General features: G+C 42.2%; 1 protein-coding gene across 1 annotated transcript in view; it reads left to right on the top strand.

The window, feature by feature from the left end:
- Positions 1-20,412, top strand: part of gabrb2a (gamma-aminobutyric acid type A receptor subunit beta2a) — a 165,120-nt gene that overhangs the window by 103,746 nt on the left and 40,962 nt on the right. Inside the window, exons 6-7 of the mRNA XM_060915286.1 lie at positions 18,524-18,661; positions 18,947-19,099. Coding sequence (XP_060771269.1) covers positions 18,524-18,661; positions 18,947-19,099 — 291 coding nt within the window. The remainder of the gene's footprint in view (positions 1-18,523; positions 18,662-18,946; positions 19,100-20,412) is intronic.

The raw sequence follows: 20,412 nt of genomic DNA, 5'->3' as shown, positions 1-20,412 counted from the left end.
GCATCACAGCCATCTCTAAAGACATGTCTTCCAGTGTCAGCCTGTGTCTAGCTGCCACTACCTGCTTCAACCTGTGATTGGTCACTCAAGCGTTGCACAACCGCCTGCCTCTACATGCATCAACCTGCTATTTGCACCGATTAGAAGTGAATCACAGCTGAAATGCGAACAGATCATTATCCACTTGCGTCAACCTGCCTCTACTAAAGACCCTCTGCAACACTGCCATTATCTGCGTCGTTGTGCGTCGCCGCAAGACCAGTCTTGCGTCTACCTGCGATTTTGTTATCATAGGTAGGCGCAAGTAATTGAAAACTAGTTGCAGCCTGCCATCTGACCTGGGCATTAGTTGTTTTCTTTGCTTGATGCTGGCCAATAAGTTGACCTTCTGAAACATAGTAACATATTTTCCATGACCATGTGGGATACGTCTTCTGACATGGTTGTTTCAGAAATGAGAAACTACTCACTGCATCAGTTGAGGTTAAAAGAATTGTTGCCAGTTAAAACCCATTAATCACTGCAGTAATTATCCAATCAAAGGCTCTTATGTATTTGCTTATTTAAATCCAAATGGTGACTTTTTTTGGCTGGGCAGTGTATTTTATTCACATGGTGTGATTTCATAATATGCCAAAACAGTGCAATATTTGTTCACATTTCTATAAAGTTATTGTTGCGAAAACTGGTCAAGTTTTCAAAGTATATAAAGGCTTGTTTTACATTTGTACTTTTCCTTGTTGCTGGTGACACACTCTGGTCTTTTCTTCACCTGGAAATAGAGATATAGTCTACCTTTAAAAACACAAAAATAGACTGTAATTAGTTTTTAGAATAAACCTTTCAAAGTACACTGCATGCAATGTTCTGGGTACAAAAGTCCACAAGGACTTCAGTTCGAAGGAATGAGGAAATTCTTTTTTACTAAGAAAGCACAGTATGATATTGCCATTATATTCTTTGCGTGCTGTCATTAATATAGAAGTTTGCAATGGATCAAACAAGACTGTAAATCCATTTACAGAAAATGTGGTACTGATTGGGAAACACTGACACTACCCTGTCCACACCCCCTGCATGGATCATGTAGTGACATCCTCCAGACACACCAGTCAGTCTCCAGACAGAAAGAGCTCCGTTTCAGTTGATAGCATTAAGTGAATGTTAGTTTGCTGACAATATTGCAACATTTAATAAGTTTATATTGCAAACGGGGCGGCACGGTGGTGTAGTGGTTAGCGCTGTCGCCTCACAGCAAGAAGGTCCTGGGTTCGAGCCCTGGGGCCGGCGAGGGCCTTTCTGTGTGGAGTTTGCATGTTCTCCCCGTGTCCGCGTGGGTTTCCTCCGGGTGCTCCGGTTTCCCCCACAGTCCAAAGACATGCAGGTTAGGTTAACTGGTGACTCTAAATTGACCGTAGGTGTGAATGTGAGTGTGAATGGTTGTCTGTGTCTATGTGTCAGCCCTGTGATGACCTGGCGACTTGTCCAGGGTGTACCCCGCCTTTCGCCCGTAGTCAGCTGGGATAGGCTCCAGCTTGCCTGCGACCCTGCAGAAGGATAAAGCGGCTAGAGATAATGAGAATGAGAATATTGCAAACGTGCATGAGTGTGTGGGATTTGAAAATACAGTCACATGTTTAATAGTTATTCCACGAAACTGAGTCGTACATGAGCTGATAGCCAACAAGCTGTGTGCATTCACTGGATTTTGAGAAACGGAGCATTATTTTTATTTTTTGCAAATTCGATAAATAAAAACTTTATACAAAACATCCAACAAAATAATTTCCGCTTAGAATGTAAACAAACCGGTGAAATGACAGGAGCAATTTGTGAAAAATCTCATCTCATCTCATCTCATTATCTCTAGCCGCTTTATCCTGTTCTACAGGGTCGCAGGCAAGCTGGAGCCTATCCCAGCTGACTACGGGCGAAAGGCGGGGTACACCCTGGACAAGTCGCCAGGTCATCACAGGGCTGACACATAGACACAGACAACCATCCACACTCACATTCACACCTACGGTCAATTTAGAGTCACCAGTTAACCTAACCTGCATGTCTTTGGACTGTGGGGGAAACCGGAGCACCCGGAGGAAACCCACGCGGACACGGGGAGAACATGCAAACTCCACACAGAAAGGCCCTCACCGGCCACGGGGCTTGAACCCGGACCTTCTTGCTGTGAGGCGACAGCGCTAACCACTACACCACCGTGCCGCCCCAATTTGTGAAAAATGCTATAATAATAATTGTTGAAAAATAAAAAAGATGCATTCTTACCATTAAATACTTTCCATATTTTGTTGCTTTTTTTGTATTTTTGGGGGTTTTCATCTTCTTCTATAGGGTTTTTTGGCAGTTGGCAAACCAACTTAAAGGTGCATTACTGCCACCGACTGGGCTGGAGTGTGGAACAGTAGATACTAGAGGGGGACTATATTCTTATAGCTATTTCTGTTTCTTTTAAATACTTGATAACAATTTTTGGGATTTTGTTTTCAAGTAGAAATTGTATTTCATCCTCGGTTGGTTCAGCAGCACACTCCACCATTTTGTTTTTCTCTACTCATGGTATATGAGCTGATCTCCTAGTAATACAGTAGCCAATCAGCACGCACAATTGCTCATATTCAGTGAATGTGGATGGGATAAATAACTATCGTTTTGTCAAAAGCTGAACAAAATTTGCAGAGTTCAGAATCCATCAAAGACTCTTTGGGTAGGTGGGATGTCACACTCTCTTTCCCATGGCAATACCACTGACACTGGCCAAACTGGGGAGTAAAATGGGGGCAAATGATAAGAAAGAAAGAATAGAATATCTGCTGAAGTATGTAAGTAGGTGTGGTTACTGCTGGTGAGTTCTGGGAGTTGTAGTTCAATAGAGGGTTGGTGGTTATGACAAGTTTGTACTACATGTATGCAGACTAGCCATTAGGAATTGTGGATGGGGGACAAAATTTTCCAAATTGGGCCCCTAATCCACACCCACTCCATAATTGATTCCATTTAAGCATCTAATTATAGACTTTTACCCCCTGGGCCTTGAGCCAGGGTCATCTGTACCTTTTGCCCCAACCCCCCCTCCATGTAACTAATGTTAGTTTAGGCCTCTAATTTGCAAAGAATTGTACAGTAGGGTAGTTCTTTGGTAACGGAATTATATCCATCCATCCATTATCCGTAACTGCTTATCCTGTGCAGGGTCACAGGCAAGCTGGAGCCTATCCCATCTGACTATGGGCGAGAGGCGGGGTACACCCTGGACAAGTCACCAGATCAACACAGGGCTGACACATAGAGACAAGCAACTATTCACACTCACATTCACACCTACAGTCAATTTAGAGCCACCAATTAGCCTAACCAGCATGTCTTTGGACTGTGGGGTAAACCGGAGCACCCAGAGGAAACCCATGCAGACATGGGGAGAACATGCAAACTCCACACAGAAAGGCCCTCGTCGGCCACGGGGCTTGAACCCAGAACCTTCTTGCTGTGAGGCGACAGCGCTAACCACTACACCACCGTGCAAAACCAACAAGTGCAGTAACTTAAACACAACTATGTATCGTATTTTAGGGCGGTACAGTGGTGTAGTGGTTAGCACTGTTGCCTCAAGAAGGTTCTGGGTTTGAGCCCAGTGGCTGACGGGGGCCTTTCTGTGTGGAGTTTGCATGTTCTCTCTGTGTCTGCATGGGTTTCCCCTGGAGGTTAACTGACTATTCTAAATTGTCCATGACCAAAAACAGTGCAGCGGAGGAATGGCTAGCCAGCTGTACTTGCTTAGCCAAGAAACCCTAGGAAAGGGATCCAACCCAGAACCAGAGGTGAGTAGAGTAGCCAAAAGTTGTACGCAAGTAAGAGTATTGTTACTTTAGAATAATATTACTCAAGTAAAAGTAAAAAGTGGTCGTCCAATTAATTACTTGAGTAAGAATAAAAAGTACTAAGTGAAAAAACTACTCAAGTACTGAGTAACTGCTGAGTAAGTTTGTTTATTGATCAGGATGTCATAACAGGCAGAGATTTCATATATATTTCACACAAACTGTGTGTGTGTACCATAGTTCTGTGTATTAACAATAACAACAAGAAGCTCAAGGCAGTCTGCACATAAACCATAACACTGTGTGCGCGTGCATGTTCACTCCATGAAGTGACTGTTCAGCTTTAACAGCAGCTGAACATCACACATAATATCTAATCGTACGAAAAAGACTGGAAATAATCCTGTAAGATGTGATCAACGATGTTAATCCTTTCATCTCCCAAAAAGTTGTTTACTGGATCCATCTCGCAGAGGAGTTAGCAAGTGGAAGTAACAAGCAAAAAGGTTGCTAACTAGCTGCCAGTGCCCAGCTTGGCTGGGTGGTGGTGGGGATTGCACAGGGCTGACACATAGACACAGACAACCATTCACACTCACATCTACGGTCAATTTAGAGTCACCAGTTAACCTAACCTGCATGTCTTTGGACTGTGGGGGAAACCGGAGCACCCAGAGGAAACCCACGCGGACACGGGGAGAACATGCAAACTCCACACAGAAAGGCCCTCGCCGACCACAGGGCTCGAACCCGGACCTTCTTGCTGTGAGGCGACAGCGCTAACCACTACACCATCGTGCCGCCCACAATTCATCCAAAAAGTTACTCAAGTAAATGTAACGGAGTAAATGTAGCACGTTACTACCCACCTCTGCCCAGAACGCACTGGATGGGTGAAGAAGATCATATTTCAGTGCCTCGTAGAGGTTAATATTAATTTGTGCTAATCAAGTTTATCGAGGTGGGTAGCACAGTAGATAGCATTGGTGCTGCCCCACAGCTGCAGGGTATCTGGAGTTTCACACCTTCTTCATGTTTGTGTGGGGATTCTCCAGATCCTCCTACTTCCTAAAATCAATGGATTACACTAAAGTGCTACTGTGCATGAGTGAGTGTGTGTTTTCCCAGCTTCTACTCAGAGTTCCTTGAATAGACTCTAGAACCAACACAACTCTGATCAGGATAAAGCAGTTACTGAACATGAATACGCAAGCTTTAATGCTAGTTGAGCTTTAACATAACGTGGAACTATGAGCCAAAGTCTGTTCTTTTTTGGTGGGATTATTATGTACATAGCAATCATCTCTATTTGTTACTTAGGCTTCATTTCTGAGTGCTTTCTACCTGAATAAAAGCTAAACGAACCTTTTCGTTGGCTTCTGCAGCATTCCAGGTTTGACTCTAAAATAAACTATAAAGAGTGTTTACTTGGATTTGGATTTGGACAAAATATGGCTTTTTTAATCAGGAAAGCTACAGTTGACTTACATTTCTAAACTGAAGTGAAACTTTTATTTGTCTGGAAGATGTACATCTGGAGGAAATTTGGTCACTGGCTTGTTTAAAGCACAAGAAGTCCATGAAACATAAGGGCAATTCCATGTAAATGTCAACCTCACCATGCAAGAATAAAGCAACATGTAATACATCAAAACCACTCCCAGAGATATCACCTAGGCCTGTATTTTACAGATGTGAATAAGTTGAACCAATTTGTCACAAGAATTGTTCCCTTCGCCTTAATATGTCAGTCTTTCTTTCTTATAATGTAAAACCCAAGCTAAAATCAACTTTGATCATGTACAATTCTATATTATTGCCACAAGCCACAGAAATGTATGCTAAAATCCACAAAACAGCAAAACAATAGCCATCCTAAATATTATTTAAGAACTTTGATAGTTTTAGCTGATATTTAGAGAGTTTTTCAAAGGGTTATGGTGGTTAAATTGCTGATTTTCTAAACATATGCCATGTCTATTTCAGACGCGTCACATCCATAACGGAATTTCGTCACATCCATAACGCTGACTTTTCCTTCCGAAACTCTGCATGAAATACAAAATATTTTAAACAAAGATTTTTTTAATATTCACCTTGGACCCCTCTATCAAATGGATATCTCCATTTCGACATTAGGTTTACAATTTCACAGAGTTTGATAAAAATGTACAGTCACCCAAGAAAAGTGATACTTTTTCTGTCACATCCATAACGCATCTTTTATTGGCATTTTCTGGCATGCCCTAGATGTACTATGGGAATTGTTCTTGTTCTATCACTTCTCCAGTATGGTACAGCCTTAAAATATGCAACACCTGTTTAAATACTGGGAGACAATAAAACATGCACTGGGTCATTTGTTGCCATTTTGAGTTCAAGTGTCACGTCCATAACGCTGGAATTGCTCATAACCAAGGTGTCTGTAATTTTCAAATTACATGGAACATTATACACACAATTACAGGCAAAATTACAGACACAATAATATTATTGTACACATTTCAATAATGTACTTAATTTTTAAAACAAGTTTGTAAAATTAATCTCTACTAAAAGGGTCCATGGGTTGGACCCTGACACGCGACTACTCAAGGCCGTTTTCTACGGAGACCTGAGCTGAGAAAAGAGGAGACAAGGAGGACAGAAATTGAGGTACAAAGACATTTTGAAGAGGAACATGAAGAATGCCGGAGTTATCGATCAGACATGGGAAAGGGATGCCTCAGATAGGGTAACATGGCGAAGCATAGTTAAAAGCTCAGGTGTCTGCAAATGAAGACAAGCGTCAAAGGGAATATACAAGGGCTCACGAGACCAGACATTCCTTAACAGCTGAACCAGGCCATTCATGCCACCGCTGCGGACGACTCTGTCGCTCTTGTACAGGTCTTGTGGCCATCTATGTTTCTGCGCATCCTAATGAAGCAGTCATAATCACTAGCAATGGACAGCCGCCGACAACAACAACATTCATTCATTCATTCATTCAGTTAAAAGGGTCCCTGACTGTAAAATGATCGAGAGCCCATGATATGAAGGAATGTTGAATCATCCATCCATTATCTGTAGCCACTTATCTTGTACAGGGTCGCAGGCAAGCTGGAGCCTATCCCAGCTGACTATGGGCGAAAGGCGGGGTACAACCTGGACAAGTCGTCAGGTCATCACAGGGCTGACACATAGACACAGACAACCATTCACACTCACATTCACACCTACGGTCAATTTAGAGCCACCAGTTAACCTAACCTGCATGTCTTTGGACTGTAGGGGAAACCGGAGCACCCGGAGGAAACCCACGCGGACACGGGGAGAACATGCAAACTCCGCACAGAAAGGCCCTCGTTGACCGCTGGACTCGAGCCCAGGAACACTACCATGCTGCCCAATGTTGAATCAGGAACAATAAAAATAATTTGATTCAAGACATCCTACTTGAAGAAATCACATTCCCATTTACACACTTCCACAAAGTTTCCATGTTAGTTTCAGTCTGTCTGGGAATGTTGTGAAAACAACCTTTTAAAAATTTGAAGCAAACTAATATCACTGTCTTAGAATGTTACAGTAATGTTCTTTTTCTGGATGATACAGTGGTGCAGAGGTAATCACTGTCACCTCACACCAAATAGGATCTGGGTTTGAATCTCATAGCTGACTGGGGCCTTCCTGTGTGGAATTTCCTTGTTCTCCTGGTGCCTGTGTGAGTTTCCTCACACAGTTCAGATGTGTGAATGGTTGTTTGTCTCTGTGTAGCCCTGTGATAGATTGGTGACCTGCCCAGGGTGAACCCTGCCTCTCACCCAAAGTCCGCTGGGATCAGCTCCAGCTTCCCCCATGACCCTGACAGATAAGCAGTATAGATAATGGATGGATGTCATTTTAGTAATCTTAAATCCTAACTAACTTTCTTATAAAGCCGTCAAAGAGAGGAATTAACATTCTGATATCATTTCATTACAGACATTTAGCAGACATACCCCATCCAGGGAGCAATTAGGGGTTAAGTGCCTTGCTCAGGGGCACTTCATCCATTCCTGCTGATCCAGCGAATTGAACCAGTGACCTTTTTTTTCCCCCCAAAGCTACTTCTCTATCCTCTAGGCCATGGCTTCCCCCATTCTCTCATATTGTTCTCTTTCAGTTAAAAAAAAAGTTTATCTTAACTTAATTGCCGGGGTTCCATTACAATTTTTTGCTCAAAAGAAACAATATTTTTAAAGGGGGTGCCATGATGGTGCAGTGGTTAGCACTGTTGCTTCACAGCAAGAAGGTTCTGGGTTCAAACCTCACAGCCGACGGAGGTCTTTCTCTGTGGAGTTTGCATGTTCTCCCCGTGTCTCAGTGGGTTTTCTCTGGGTACTCCGTTTTCCCCCACAGTCCAAAGACATGCAGGTTAGGTAAAATACCCAGCCACTGGGGTTGTACAAGCCAGTGCATACTTAGTGCTGGTCCCAAGCCTGAATAGACTGGGGAGGTTTGCATCAGGAAGGACATCCGGTGTAAAACCGATGCCAAATCAAATGCGCAGCAAAGATCCGCAGTGGCGACCCCTAATGGAGAAGCAGTATTTTAAAAATTTCGACAAAACACAATTACGAATTGTCTGTGTTTCCATGAAGGGATGTTATGTGATTAAAGCTGGGTTTCCCCCTCTCCTGATAGTTCTTATAGAGCGTTCTTTTATCAGAAAGGTAGCATTTCCATTTGTTCTTCATGTCATGCATGTGACTCAAGTGCAAAAAAAATGTTTCCATTTCAATTTTGCAAAATATTGGTTCCTTGAAGGATGGCATGGTGGTGTAGTGGTTAGCACTGTCACCTCACAGCAAGAAGGTCCTGGGTTCTGGCCCAGTGGCCAACGGGGGCCTTTCTTTATGTTCTCCCTGTGCGTCTGTGTGGGTTTCCTCTGGGTGCTCTAGGCCCTGTCCACACGGCAACGGATTCAGGTGACTCCGATACAATTGCTTATCGTTTAGGCCTGGCGTCCACACGGCACCGGCGTTTTGGGTGCCCAAAACGCAATCTTTTTGAGAACGGGTTCCAGAGTGGAAAGATCTGGCAACGTTGCCGTTGTGAAGTCGTCTGGATGAGTAAAACGGATTTGTTTACGATGACGTCACAACCACATGACTGTGAGTGCTTCACGCCGGGTAGAAGTGTAACGAATATCACCAGGAAAAAGCCTTACAGAGCACTAGTGAGAGTGAAACACGAGCTTAGATATTATTATTATTATTATTATTATTATTATTATTATGTTCAGTGTTAGTTCACAGTAGTAATGCAAGAAGCAGAATAGTGACAGTAATAGTGAAGCAAAAACATGCAATTGTACAAACACTGCAGCTCTACAGCAAAATATTCATTTATGAAATGGTCTGATTCTTAACACCAGTAGTGCCAATGAGCTTCTCATTGCGATGCGAGTTGTCAACAAATCCTATAACTTGGTTCATGAAACGCACTTACAAAATATTTTCACTGTGAATATTTATTGTGTAATGGTGCAAAGTGAGAGAGAGAGAGAGAGTCAATCCCGCCAGCAAAAATAGAGAAAAAAAGAGCGATCTCACCTCTTCAGATGTGGGTTTAAGTCCTACAATACATTCCTCAAAAAGGGCGTAGAGGAGCAAATTAATCATTATTTAATTAGCATTCAATTTATTCCGGACCATTAAAGACGCCGCCTTCCGCGTAGAATCATAGGTCATCCTCGCCGCCATATTGGATAGGTCAAAGCGGAGAATAAAAAGATTAGCTGCGTTTAACTGTACCAACAGGTTTGCCATCCAAACGAGATCACATGGGATTACCTTTCACAGGTAAGACTGGAAAAATACTTTTCATTGTATTTGGTCATTATAATGTAATTTTACAAACAGATTTTCCTGACTTTGTGGCTAATATGCATCCTTACTTCTTCTATTGTTCTGGTGTCTCCGAAGGGACCGTCTTACAGCGCCCCTAGAGGTGTGGCATGTGTATTGCATCGTTTTCAGCAAGCGTTGCGTTGCCATATGGACCTGATATTTTACTGATTGTTGCCCATTTGGACGCGATATATTTTTAAATAACATCTCGTTGCCGTTGTCGTGTGGATGTAGCCCTAGTTTCCCCCACAGTCCAAAGACATATAGATTAGGTTAATTGGTGGCTTTAAATTAACTGTAGGTGTTAATGTTAGACATTTCCTTACATATGAATGAAACATGAGGGAGTTGATGTGACAAAGATGCCCCCCCCCCTTTTGGAGGAGTGGCTTTAGAGAGAGTGCTGAATGGAGGGGGTGGGATTTTTCTTTTCTTTAAAATGGAGCTTTTTTCAATACAGGATGGAAAACTTTGCACTTTCTCTGTCACATGACAAGCTGTATGTTTTTTATCTTATAAACTTCAATAAAGATGAAGGAAAAGGACGCTGCCCATGGAATGACTGTTTATAGCTGCTATAATCAGAGTGATAGCAGGAACTCTCTTGTTTTGCAGACATTTCACAATCTTAAAAGTAACTGTAAATGGATAAAAAAAGTAAAACGTGTCATTCTTTAACAAACAAAATAACTGCTGGTGATAACAAATCGCTGTGGTACAAAATGGTGAGGCGGTAATATCGTCGTCATAACGTCTTGTTGTTGATTATTTTCTTGTAACAGCACACCCCCAAACTGCTTTATTCCTAAAATATTAAACCGAATAAATTAAAATATAATAGAAAACCAAGCTCAGATCAGATAACAATATAGAACAGTAGCAGAGACACTACACTCTGTTCCCTTTGGACAACTCTTAACGTCATGTGTAGAACCCTACAGCAAAGTGTTTTCCTATCAGGAAGGCTTCCAAATAGAAATGTTTTTTTGGGAATGGAGGACCCTTAATTAATAAATGAACAATTAAAGACCCCTTGAAGAAACTTTATTTTGGATTTTTTTTAACATGCCATAATAATTTGCCATAAGATATTTATATCTACATTAATTTTTCTTCTCATGCAGTGGGAAAAAATGCACTGCGATGTGTTCCATATGTAGAAGAACTTTCAAGGAGACGACGGGAACAACCTCGAACTTCAATCGTCATTTGGCAAGACTCCACCCAGAGAAGGAAGTGACATGCTGTGTTCATTGCTCTGTTGATAGCGGGGCTTGCTGAGCGATGAACTAGCTAGTGTTAACCCTCTCTCGTGTTATTTGCCCTGTTGATAGTGGGTGGGGCTTGCTGAGCGATGAACAAGCTTTTTATCTGGAGCCTATTAACTAAAATGGGGCAGTCGAGCAGTAACGTTAGTCCAACACAGTAGCAGAGACGGGTTCACATAAAGTCAGCAACAGCCACCGTCAAATGGTGCGATTGGAGTCTTGTTCTCGGACTCAACTCGGATCAATAGTGGACTCGACTAGAACTTTTCTTTAATGACTTGGACTTGAACACTGTGGACTCGAGACAAGATTTGGACTCGAGGTTTAGTAACCCGACTACAACACTGTTAGTAACTAGGGGCGGCATGGTGGTGTTGTGATTAGCGCTGTTGCTTCACAGCAAGAAGGTTCTGGGTTCAAGCCCAGTGGCTGACGGGGGCCTTTCTGTGTGGAGTTTGTATGTTCTCCCTGTGCGTCTGCGTGGGTTTCCTCTGGGTGCTGTGGTTTCCCCCACAGTCCAAAGACATGTAGATTAGGTTAATTGGTAGCTTTAAATTGACTGTAGGTGTGAATGGTTGTTTGTCTCTATGCGTCAGCCCTGTGATGATCTGGCAACTTGTTCAGGGTGTACCCCGCCTCTCGCTCATAGTCAGCTGGGATAGGCTCCAGCTTGCCCGCGACCCTGCACAGGATAAGTGGCTACAGATGATGGATGGATGGATTGCTTTATTGAATTATTTGAAAATCCACCTCACATGAGTGTAGAAACATTTTTTTTTTTGTGATATTTGAGTGTTTTCTGAAATTCATGTTTCCATTACTCGTTTTTAGCTCATCCGGCCGCAGGCCAGACCGGATAAGCCTATGTGATCACGCGTCATCTGTCGTCCGTCCGTTATCTGTCCACAATTTTAAAAAATCGCTACTCCTCCTACAGGATTGATTGGATTTCGATCAAACTCACATACAATGTTCTCCAGTGGGGTGTGCATTAAAGTTGTCAAGATGGTGGCGCCACCTTTCATATTTATGATTTTATGAGCATCTTGTCCTGTATGAGTTACACCCTCCTTGAGGCTATTTTTATCCCCCGCTGGCCGAAAGGCCCAAAGGGGGATTATGTTGTAGCGATGTCTGTCCGTCCCAGGAAAGGGTACTCACCTTCTGAAATCAACTCCTATCACAATTTTTGGAGGAATTTCACAAAACTTGACAGGATTCTTTGTTATATGTCTGTAATACGCATATTCCGATTTCATTCAATTCAGTCGCATTTTACCAGAGTTATGGCCTAGGTGCCAGTGGTGGATATTGTGCTCTCAGAGCACTCTTGTTTAACTTGCTGCTTCAAATTGTGCATTAAGCAGTTCAATGGAAACACAGCTAATGCCTCATTATTTGTTAGCAACAGAAACATATTCATAATAAAATTTTCTTAATTAACTTGTTATTTGACTTAATATCCCATTATTGCAGCTTAACATTTAATACCTTACAATCAACTCGTCAGACTAATTTATTGAATATTAGCTTAGAATTCTTCTTCTGGATGCTGTTTTCCAAATAGGAAGTAGATGTTGCTTTAGTGGATTTCAGCTGACATGTCGGTACTTCTAATGATTTGGAGGTCATTTACAAACGGTCAGGTATTTAAGGTTCAGGTTCTCCTAAGACTTGATGGAAAATCCATCAAGGTCTTAGTGGAAGATATTGAATTTAAATAATGACATGTAATGAGATATTACGTAAGTCAAAAATCTTCAGCATGTTTTTTTTTCACAACTTGAAGTTCAAGGCTATCATATTTTCTCAGTCCACTCCAAACTCTCTCTCTCTCTCTCTCTCTCTCTCTATCTTCTACTCTGCTGTTGCTGTTTGTTTTCTCTTTCCCTAGCCTCCTCATTACTATCTCTAAGAAACCTCCTTCAGCACTTTCTCTCCAATTCTCTCACACATTTATATGCTGTATAGCAAAACCAATCTTTTTAAAAAATGTTTTTTGCTTTCCGTGCTCATTTGTGGCCTGTCTGTATGCACAACGCTGGACTGTACCATCCCGAGCCCGAGCTGCATTGTGTAACTCTATCACATGCAGCCAAATGAGGCATGAGTCTGTGCCTGGATATTTTCCTGGATAAACTTGACGCTTGATACATTTTTAATTGGAACGATTCAGAGTCCACTGAAGTGATGGATCACTTCTCTTCATCTCTTATTCAGGCTTGCTCCTCACTCAGGAGGAGAGAGAGGACTGACATGGTCTGTTGACAGAAATCAGTCAGTCGATTGACAGAGCCAGACTTGCTGGCACGGAGATAATGGATTTAATAGGATCTGAATGACCAGCCTTGAGCTTTCCTCTAGTCTGTCTCTCTTTCCTTCATAGACAGGACGATGATATGAGTACACAATGTGTACACTCTGCAAATTGTCATGCAGCCAAAGTGCTTTTGCGCTTATCATTTTTACAGCCCTATCTCCATTAAGCAGTATGAATAAACCCTTCATAGCCTTAAGAAAAGCTCATCTTTGTAAAGTTTTGGAAAGCCAGTACCTGCCTGCTAAGTGCGACCCACATGATGCCCTTAAATACGAAGGCTCAGAAGCACAGCTTTAATTATTTATAATGCTAAATAGGGCAGCGGTTCTCATTATGAGTCGCAGCAGCTACACACTGGCGCAGATGAAGCTGGATCCTCTGCATAGCTGCGAGAGAAACACTCCGCAAGAACGCTCCCTCTACCCTGTGCGTGCGTGGTTTTGTAAACAAAATCTGTCCCCGCACTATTTAATTACAGCCTGTCTTGAAATGTTGGTGTTATTATTAATATTTATCACATTGGGACACTCACATTGTCATGTAGGACGGAACTGCTGGAGTTTACACAACAGCTATTCACGTTGCTTCTCTCGTTATTTATGTGTTGTATAGCCAGTGTTAGACTTTATTCTAACTACTTTAATTTAGCATAGTGTGTGATCACAAAGCAGCCTTGTGTAATTACAGTATTCACACCCTTGACATTTTCCACATTTTGTACTTCTATAACCTGGAACTGAAATGGACTTAATTGGGATTGGATGTCATAACTTTACAAAATATCCCATAATATTGAAGTAGGGGTAAATCTGAACTATTTTTGCAAAATTACGTACAAATAATATGGGCACGATGGTGTAGTGGTTAGCGCTGTCGCCTCACAGCAAGAAGGTCCTGGGTTCAAGCCTAGCGGACGACGATGACCTTTCTGTGTGGAGTTTGCATGTTCTCCCCGTGTCTGCGTGGGTTTCCTCCGGTTTCCCCCACAGTCCAAAGGCATGCAGGTTAAACTAATTGGTGGCTCTAAATTGACCGTAGGTGTGAATGTGAGTGTGAATGGTTGTCTGTGTCTATGTGTCAGCCCTGTGATGACCTGGCGACTTGTCCAGGGTGTACCCCGCCTTTCGCCCGTAGTCAGCTGGGATAGGCTCCAGCTTGCTTGCGACCCTGTAGAACAGGATAAGCGGTAATGGATGGATACTTACAAATAAAAACTGAAGAAAAAAAAACTGTGATTGCATAAGTATTCACCCCTAAATTAGTTCAAAGATACAGTATAGTGCTGAAAAAAAAAGAAAGAAAAAACATCCAGCTCTGAAAAAAGCACCAGTCAAGCTTTGGTTATTAAAATAATAGCCAAAGTTTGAATATCTTGTGGAGCGCCATTAAATCCATTATTAGAAAATGGAAAGAAAATAATATCAAAGTGGGGGAAAATCTGCACTATTCTGCAAAATTATTTACAAATCTCATCTCATCTCATTATCTCTAGCCGCTTTATCCTGTTCTACAGGGTCGCAGGCAAGCTGGAGCCTATCCCAGCTGACTACGGGCGAAAGGCGGGGTACACCCTGGACAAGTCGCCAGGTCATCACAGGGCTGACACATAGACACAGACAACCATTCACACTCACATTCACACCTACGGTCAATTTAGAGTCACCAGTTAACCTAACCTGCATGTCTTTGGACTGTGGGGGAAACCGGAGCACCCGGAGGAAACCCACACGGACACGGGGAGAACATGCAAACTCCACACAGAAAGGCCCTCGCCGGCCACGGGGATCGAACCCGGACCTTCTTGCTGTGAGGCGACAGCGCTAACCACTACACCACCGTGCCGCCCCTTATTTACAAATAAAAACTGAAAATAAAAACAGTGATTGCATAAGTATTCACCCCTAAATTAGTTCTGGTGCAATTTGCAAAGGTAATTAGTTGAATTGGGTCAACATGTGTGCAATTAAAGTCACATGAGCACAATATAAATACATCTGTTCCTGGAAGGCCTCAGAATTTATTAGTGCAGGGGTTCTCAACCTTTTCTGCGTCGAGGTCCACCTATTCATACTTGTAACAAGTCGGGGCCCATTAAAAAAGATCCCCAATTATTTTAGCTCATCTATTCTATTAGAATCTAATAATCTGCAGTATTGTAAAGTGTATTAATGGGATGCAACATCACTCCCTGTTCCAGATGGGAGCCCAGGAATTAAATAAATGCAATAAAAACAAACTGTTTTTAATTGTAGGTATTGCATTTAAAACTGTATGGATGTCCCAGAAGCCGACATCAAACCATGCATGCAGGGCATTCTCAGTCAAAAGGGATTAATGATCCAAAAGTGGAGTCTGGTCCATTAACACAAGAACTTATCGCCATATTTGTGTTCAGCAAACAAGCAAGTTATTAAAACCAAGAAGTGGATATAGAAACCACTCAATGGGATTAGATCCTGACATGCTAACAAAGAAGGATTTTTCCTACTAGTTGGAAAATTATCCATCCGTTGAGTTCCCGACATCTCAAACTACCTAGTGCTGCAGACATCATTCTACACAGACAAACGGATGAAAACCTGGAAGGTCATGGATGCATACAACTTTTTATATGTGGCTGGGTGTGATCTGGGGATCAGGACACTCCAAGATAGACGGTGGTAGATGACTCTAAGTGCAGGAAGAGTGTTTATTAGCAGGCGTGATATTTATAAAAACAAAACACAAATGAAGCAAAGCAGAATCATAAAGCAGAGTCTTTAAACAGAGTTATAAACATGACAGTGATAATGATAATACTTCGCAAAGCCTCTGTGAAAACAGTGTCTGTATCTGTGCGTGCTGATTGTGCGCAAATCAGTATCAAGTGTTTCCCATAATAACTGGGTCCCAAGCGCACGCATAATGTGCTCTGTGAGCGAGCACAGCCGCTCGAACTGTGCCAGACTCAAGTGCGCGAAGGCGTGATAGTCAAGTGTTCACCTGCTGTGTGACCACAACTTTTAGCTCACATGTATATCACCATACATCGCCACCAAAATGCCTCATTTTCATCGATAACCCATCGCAAAGCATTGTGATTTGGAGTGTGACTGTAACTTAATGAGGCGGATGTGATGTCAGATACAGCCCAGCAATTGTACCCTACTACCAGTAAAAATTAGCTTCGACTTCGGGAAAAAAAATTGCGACCCATTAGATGGTGCTTCACAACCCACTAACGGGCCATGGCCCAGTGGTTGAGAAACACTGTGTAGATGACTTGCAACCACGTGATCAAAATGTTCTACGTCATGAGTGTCCGCCATGATGGTGGATATACAAAGCAACTAGGATGGCAGCCGCTGAAAGTGTGTCTGTAAACAACGCTGAATTTTCTCAGTATTCCAACAGTCGAGCAAAGATTCTATACAAAGAGACAATAGATATGTGTGGTTTTGACCCATATTATTTAAAAAAGTCAGACTTTTTTGAAGACAAGACGCTTCTACCAACCATCGAGTACCCAGATATCGTGTTCTACGGTATCTGGTTTGGCTGCCGAAGAATCAAGTCTGACCTTGGACGAAACATAGCCGATTTTCTGAGTGGGTGCCCAGTCTGGATTATTTCTATCATATAATTTTGCTGTCTCTCTTAGGAGCGAAATGGTAATACACGTGTTAAAATTATAACAGCAACCGAGTGAACCACGAGAAGAGAACGCTCATTTTATAGCAAAATTCTAGCAGCACGAAATAAAATTCTTCCATGAGATTATCGAGAAAGCTTTTGAATCTCACCTGAGATAAAATGATTACTGCAAACATGAGCTGTTTTGGTTTTAGTCTCTGTTAGATCAGCCCTGCTGATGTTGTTCAGCCGTGCTCGTCTCCTCTCCGTACTAAGCCTCAGAGTTTCCTCGCCCTCTTTCTGAATCACGGAATTCTAAAAATTCGGAATGTGCCACGGTCACGAGTACTGTTGTGACCACAACCATATACAGCACAAAGATATGGCATAGCTAAAAGAACACTTAAAGCAGTGGAAAAACAAAGAGAGTCGTGCACGCGTGACTGTTTTGTATAAAATGTTGCTTGATCCCGCATTTGTATCTCCACCAACATGGCTGACATCCGGGTTTCTATTTTGCTTTGTCATCACTTGCAAGTCAAGGATTAAAGGACATAACTAAAAAAAAGCATAATGAAGACAAAAAAAGCTATCAAAAAGTATAGGAAAGATACAGCTCTGAAAAAGTATCAGGCAGGCTTTGGTTATTAAAAAATCCAAAGCTTTGAATATTTTGTGGAAGGCTATTAAATCCATTATTAGAAAATGGAAAGAATATGGCACAAGTGAGACTCACTAGACTGCCGAGAGGAGGCCGTCCACTAAAAGACACTGACTGAGTAAGAAGTAAGTAAGGAGTGGATTAGTCAGAGAAGCAAAGTTAACTCTCAGCATGATGCTACCACCAGCCAAAGTTAACTCTCCACGTGATGCTACCACGACCGTGCTTCATAATTTTATTATAAAATAATAATTTTCTAAACCGTGTTGGTCCCACTTTATATTATGGGTGAGTTTGAATAGATTCATGACATATAATCACAGTTAGGTCCATTTCAGTTACAGGTTGTAACACTACAAAATGTAGAAAGGTTAAAAGAGGGTCAGTACTTATGCAAGGTACTGTATGCGTATCAGAAAACAAAGACTACAGTAGGATTCTAAAGTCCTTCCCATGCCATGGTCTTCCCAGGCAGTCTCCCATCCCAGTATAACCAGGCTGTTAAGGCGACACCAATCTCCATAGCCCTCACCTATACAGCTAGGATTACAGAGGGGGGCTAGTCCTCTGGTAACCACGATAGTTTGACTCCCCACTCGCATCTGTATTGCAGTGTGCCTTGCCAGACAGCAGTAGGTACCATTTTTATGATGGTCTTTGGTATGACCTGACCGCGAGTAGAACTTGCAGTCTCCCAATCAAGAGGTGGACACGCAAACCACTAGGCCAGCAGGAGTAGGGGTGTAAAAATACCTAAAGTCAAAAGCATCTCAACCCACATCCCAGACCATTTTGTGGGTTTTTTATTTCCTATAAATCCTCATTAGCTGTGCCAAAAGTACACAATGAAGCTTCTCAGATGGGTGGTGTAACATTACACCCAGCATTCCAGTCATCTTGATTGACTCTAACTTGATTTTCTGATTGACATATCTCTCATTCTGCCCATGCAGATGGATACACCACAGATGATATTGAGTTTTACTGGAGAGGAGGAGATGGAGCTGTGTCTGGAGTGGAGCGCATTGAGCTGCCCCAGTTCTCCATCGTGGACTACAAGCTCATCTCGAAGAACGTAGTGTTTTCCACAGGTACGTGTTTTCCCCAGCCCTCGTGTGGGTGACTGATGAGTAAATAAGTGTGACTTGTGAGTGATAACTGACCTGACAATCAAGAACAAGATTCAAAATTGTTATTACATGGTAAGGTAATGAATTCAAATGACAGTTGAACATTTCTAAAAAATGTCCTGTATGTTTGGCTGCAGCTTATTTAATAATGTCTTCAGAATAATGGTTCATTGAAAGGCCATTAACTGTATCTTGCTTCCCATATTTGGAACTTGAAATCTCTTTCTCTCGGCTGCTCTTGACTAGGTGCGTACCCACGTCTATCGCTGAGCTTCAAGCTGAAGAGGAACATTGGCTACTTCATCCTGCAGACCTACATGCCATCCATCCTGATCACCATTCTGTCTTGGGTCTCCTTCTGGATCAACTATGATGCCTCTGCCGCCCGTGTAGCCCTAGGTAGGACTTCATTCTCTGGGCTACAGGGAATGGTTAGCACAAAAATACAATAATGCTAACCTGGTAGCCTGTAGCTCCAGACCTATCTTGGTTAACAGATTCTTTTTGAGAAAAAGGCAAACATTGTGTAAATTTACTTTTAGGCCACATTGTTCCTGAGTATTGGTTTTTGTTGGCTGCTGAGCTCATCATTATGTCCCTGAGAGATTTCTGCTCTAATTAACCGTTTTCAGTGCTTTTGGCTGATGGGGCATATACAGTGGGATAAAATATTGTATCTTCAAGTGCATGCTGCAGCATATACACAACATAAAGTGTGCGCAGTGCAACAAGAGCCGTGAAAGAAATGAAGAGCTTGGTTCCAAAACGCTATATATCCAATTCCATTGTTTCGAGAAAAATCACTTTTTCTGATTACGGGAAGTGATAAAAGGAAAACCATTGTATCCTGTTTTAAAATATATTGACTAACTCCTTAATGATAATAAACTTCAAAAATGAAATCCAGAACTAATTAACAGCTTTTAACTGAACCAAGTAATTGTTTTTTTGTCAAGTCGTTACATATCCACGCCATGGCATTTTCCCCAAAAATGCTACATATCCTTTTCTATTTAAAATGGCGATTACTAAAACCCGTGACATGGGACGGGACATATTATCGCTCACGGACATTGAACTCTTGTCACGTCCCGTCCTTGGGGATCTTACCGTATCTGTCCTGTCCCGTCCTGGGGGATCTTACCTTAGCTGTCCTGTCACGTGTCATGGTATAGTTTGGATAACATACTATAGTTTTCATTGTTATGATATAGTTTGGATAACATACTCTAGTTAGTTAAGAATAATCATCTCATCTCATCTCATTATCTGTAGCCAGTTTATCCTGTTCTACAGGGTCGCAGGCGAGCTGGAGCCTATCCCAGCTGTCTACGGGCGAAAGGCAGGGTACACCCTGGACAAGTCGCCAGGTCAGCACAGGGCTGACAAGGATAATCAAAAGAAAAGAAAGAAATAACAAACAAATTAGTGTGTATGTGTTAATATTTATTTCTTATGACTTGAGAAGAAGAAATGACAAGTCAACGCAATAATTTTTCAACAAATTATTTATTAATTAATAAATTATATCCCATCATGGACAATAAGGTAGGTGTCCTGTACCGTCCCGTATTTCAAGGTTCCATCCCGTCCCGTATGTCCCGTCCCGTATGTCATGGGTCTGTCCCATCCCGTCCCGTCCTGTATCGCGGGGAGGTCACTGCCCGAGAGTTAATATGTCACGTCCCGTTCCATTTCAAGGGTTTTAGCAA

Source organism: Neoarius graeffei, chromosome 2, assembly GCF_027579695.1.
Source record: "Neoarius graeffei isolate fNeoGra1 chromosome 2, fNeoGra1.pri, whole genome shotgun sequence".
In the NCBI taxonomy this organism is placed as follows: domain Eukaryota; kingdom Metazoa; phylum Chordata; class Actinopteri; order Siluriformes; family Ariidae; genus Neoarius; species Neoarius graeffei.
The sequence above is the reverse complement of the archived record's forward strand: the minus strand, read 5'-3'. Positions and strand labels throughout refer to the sequence as shown.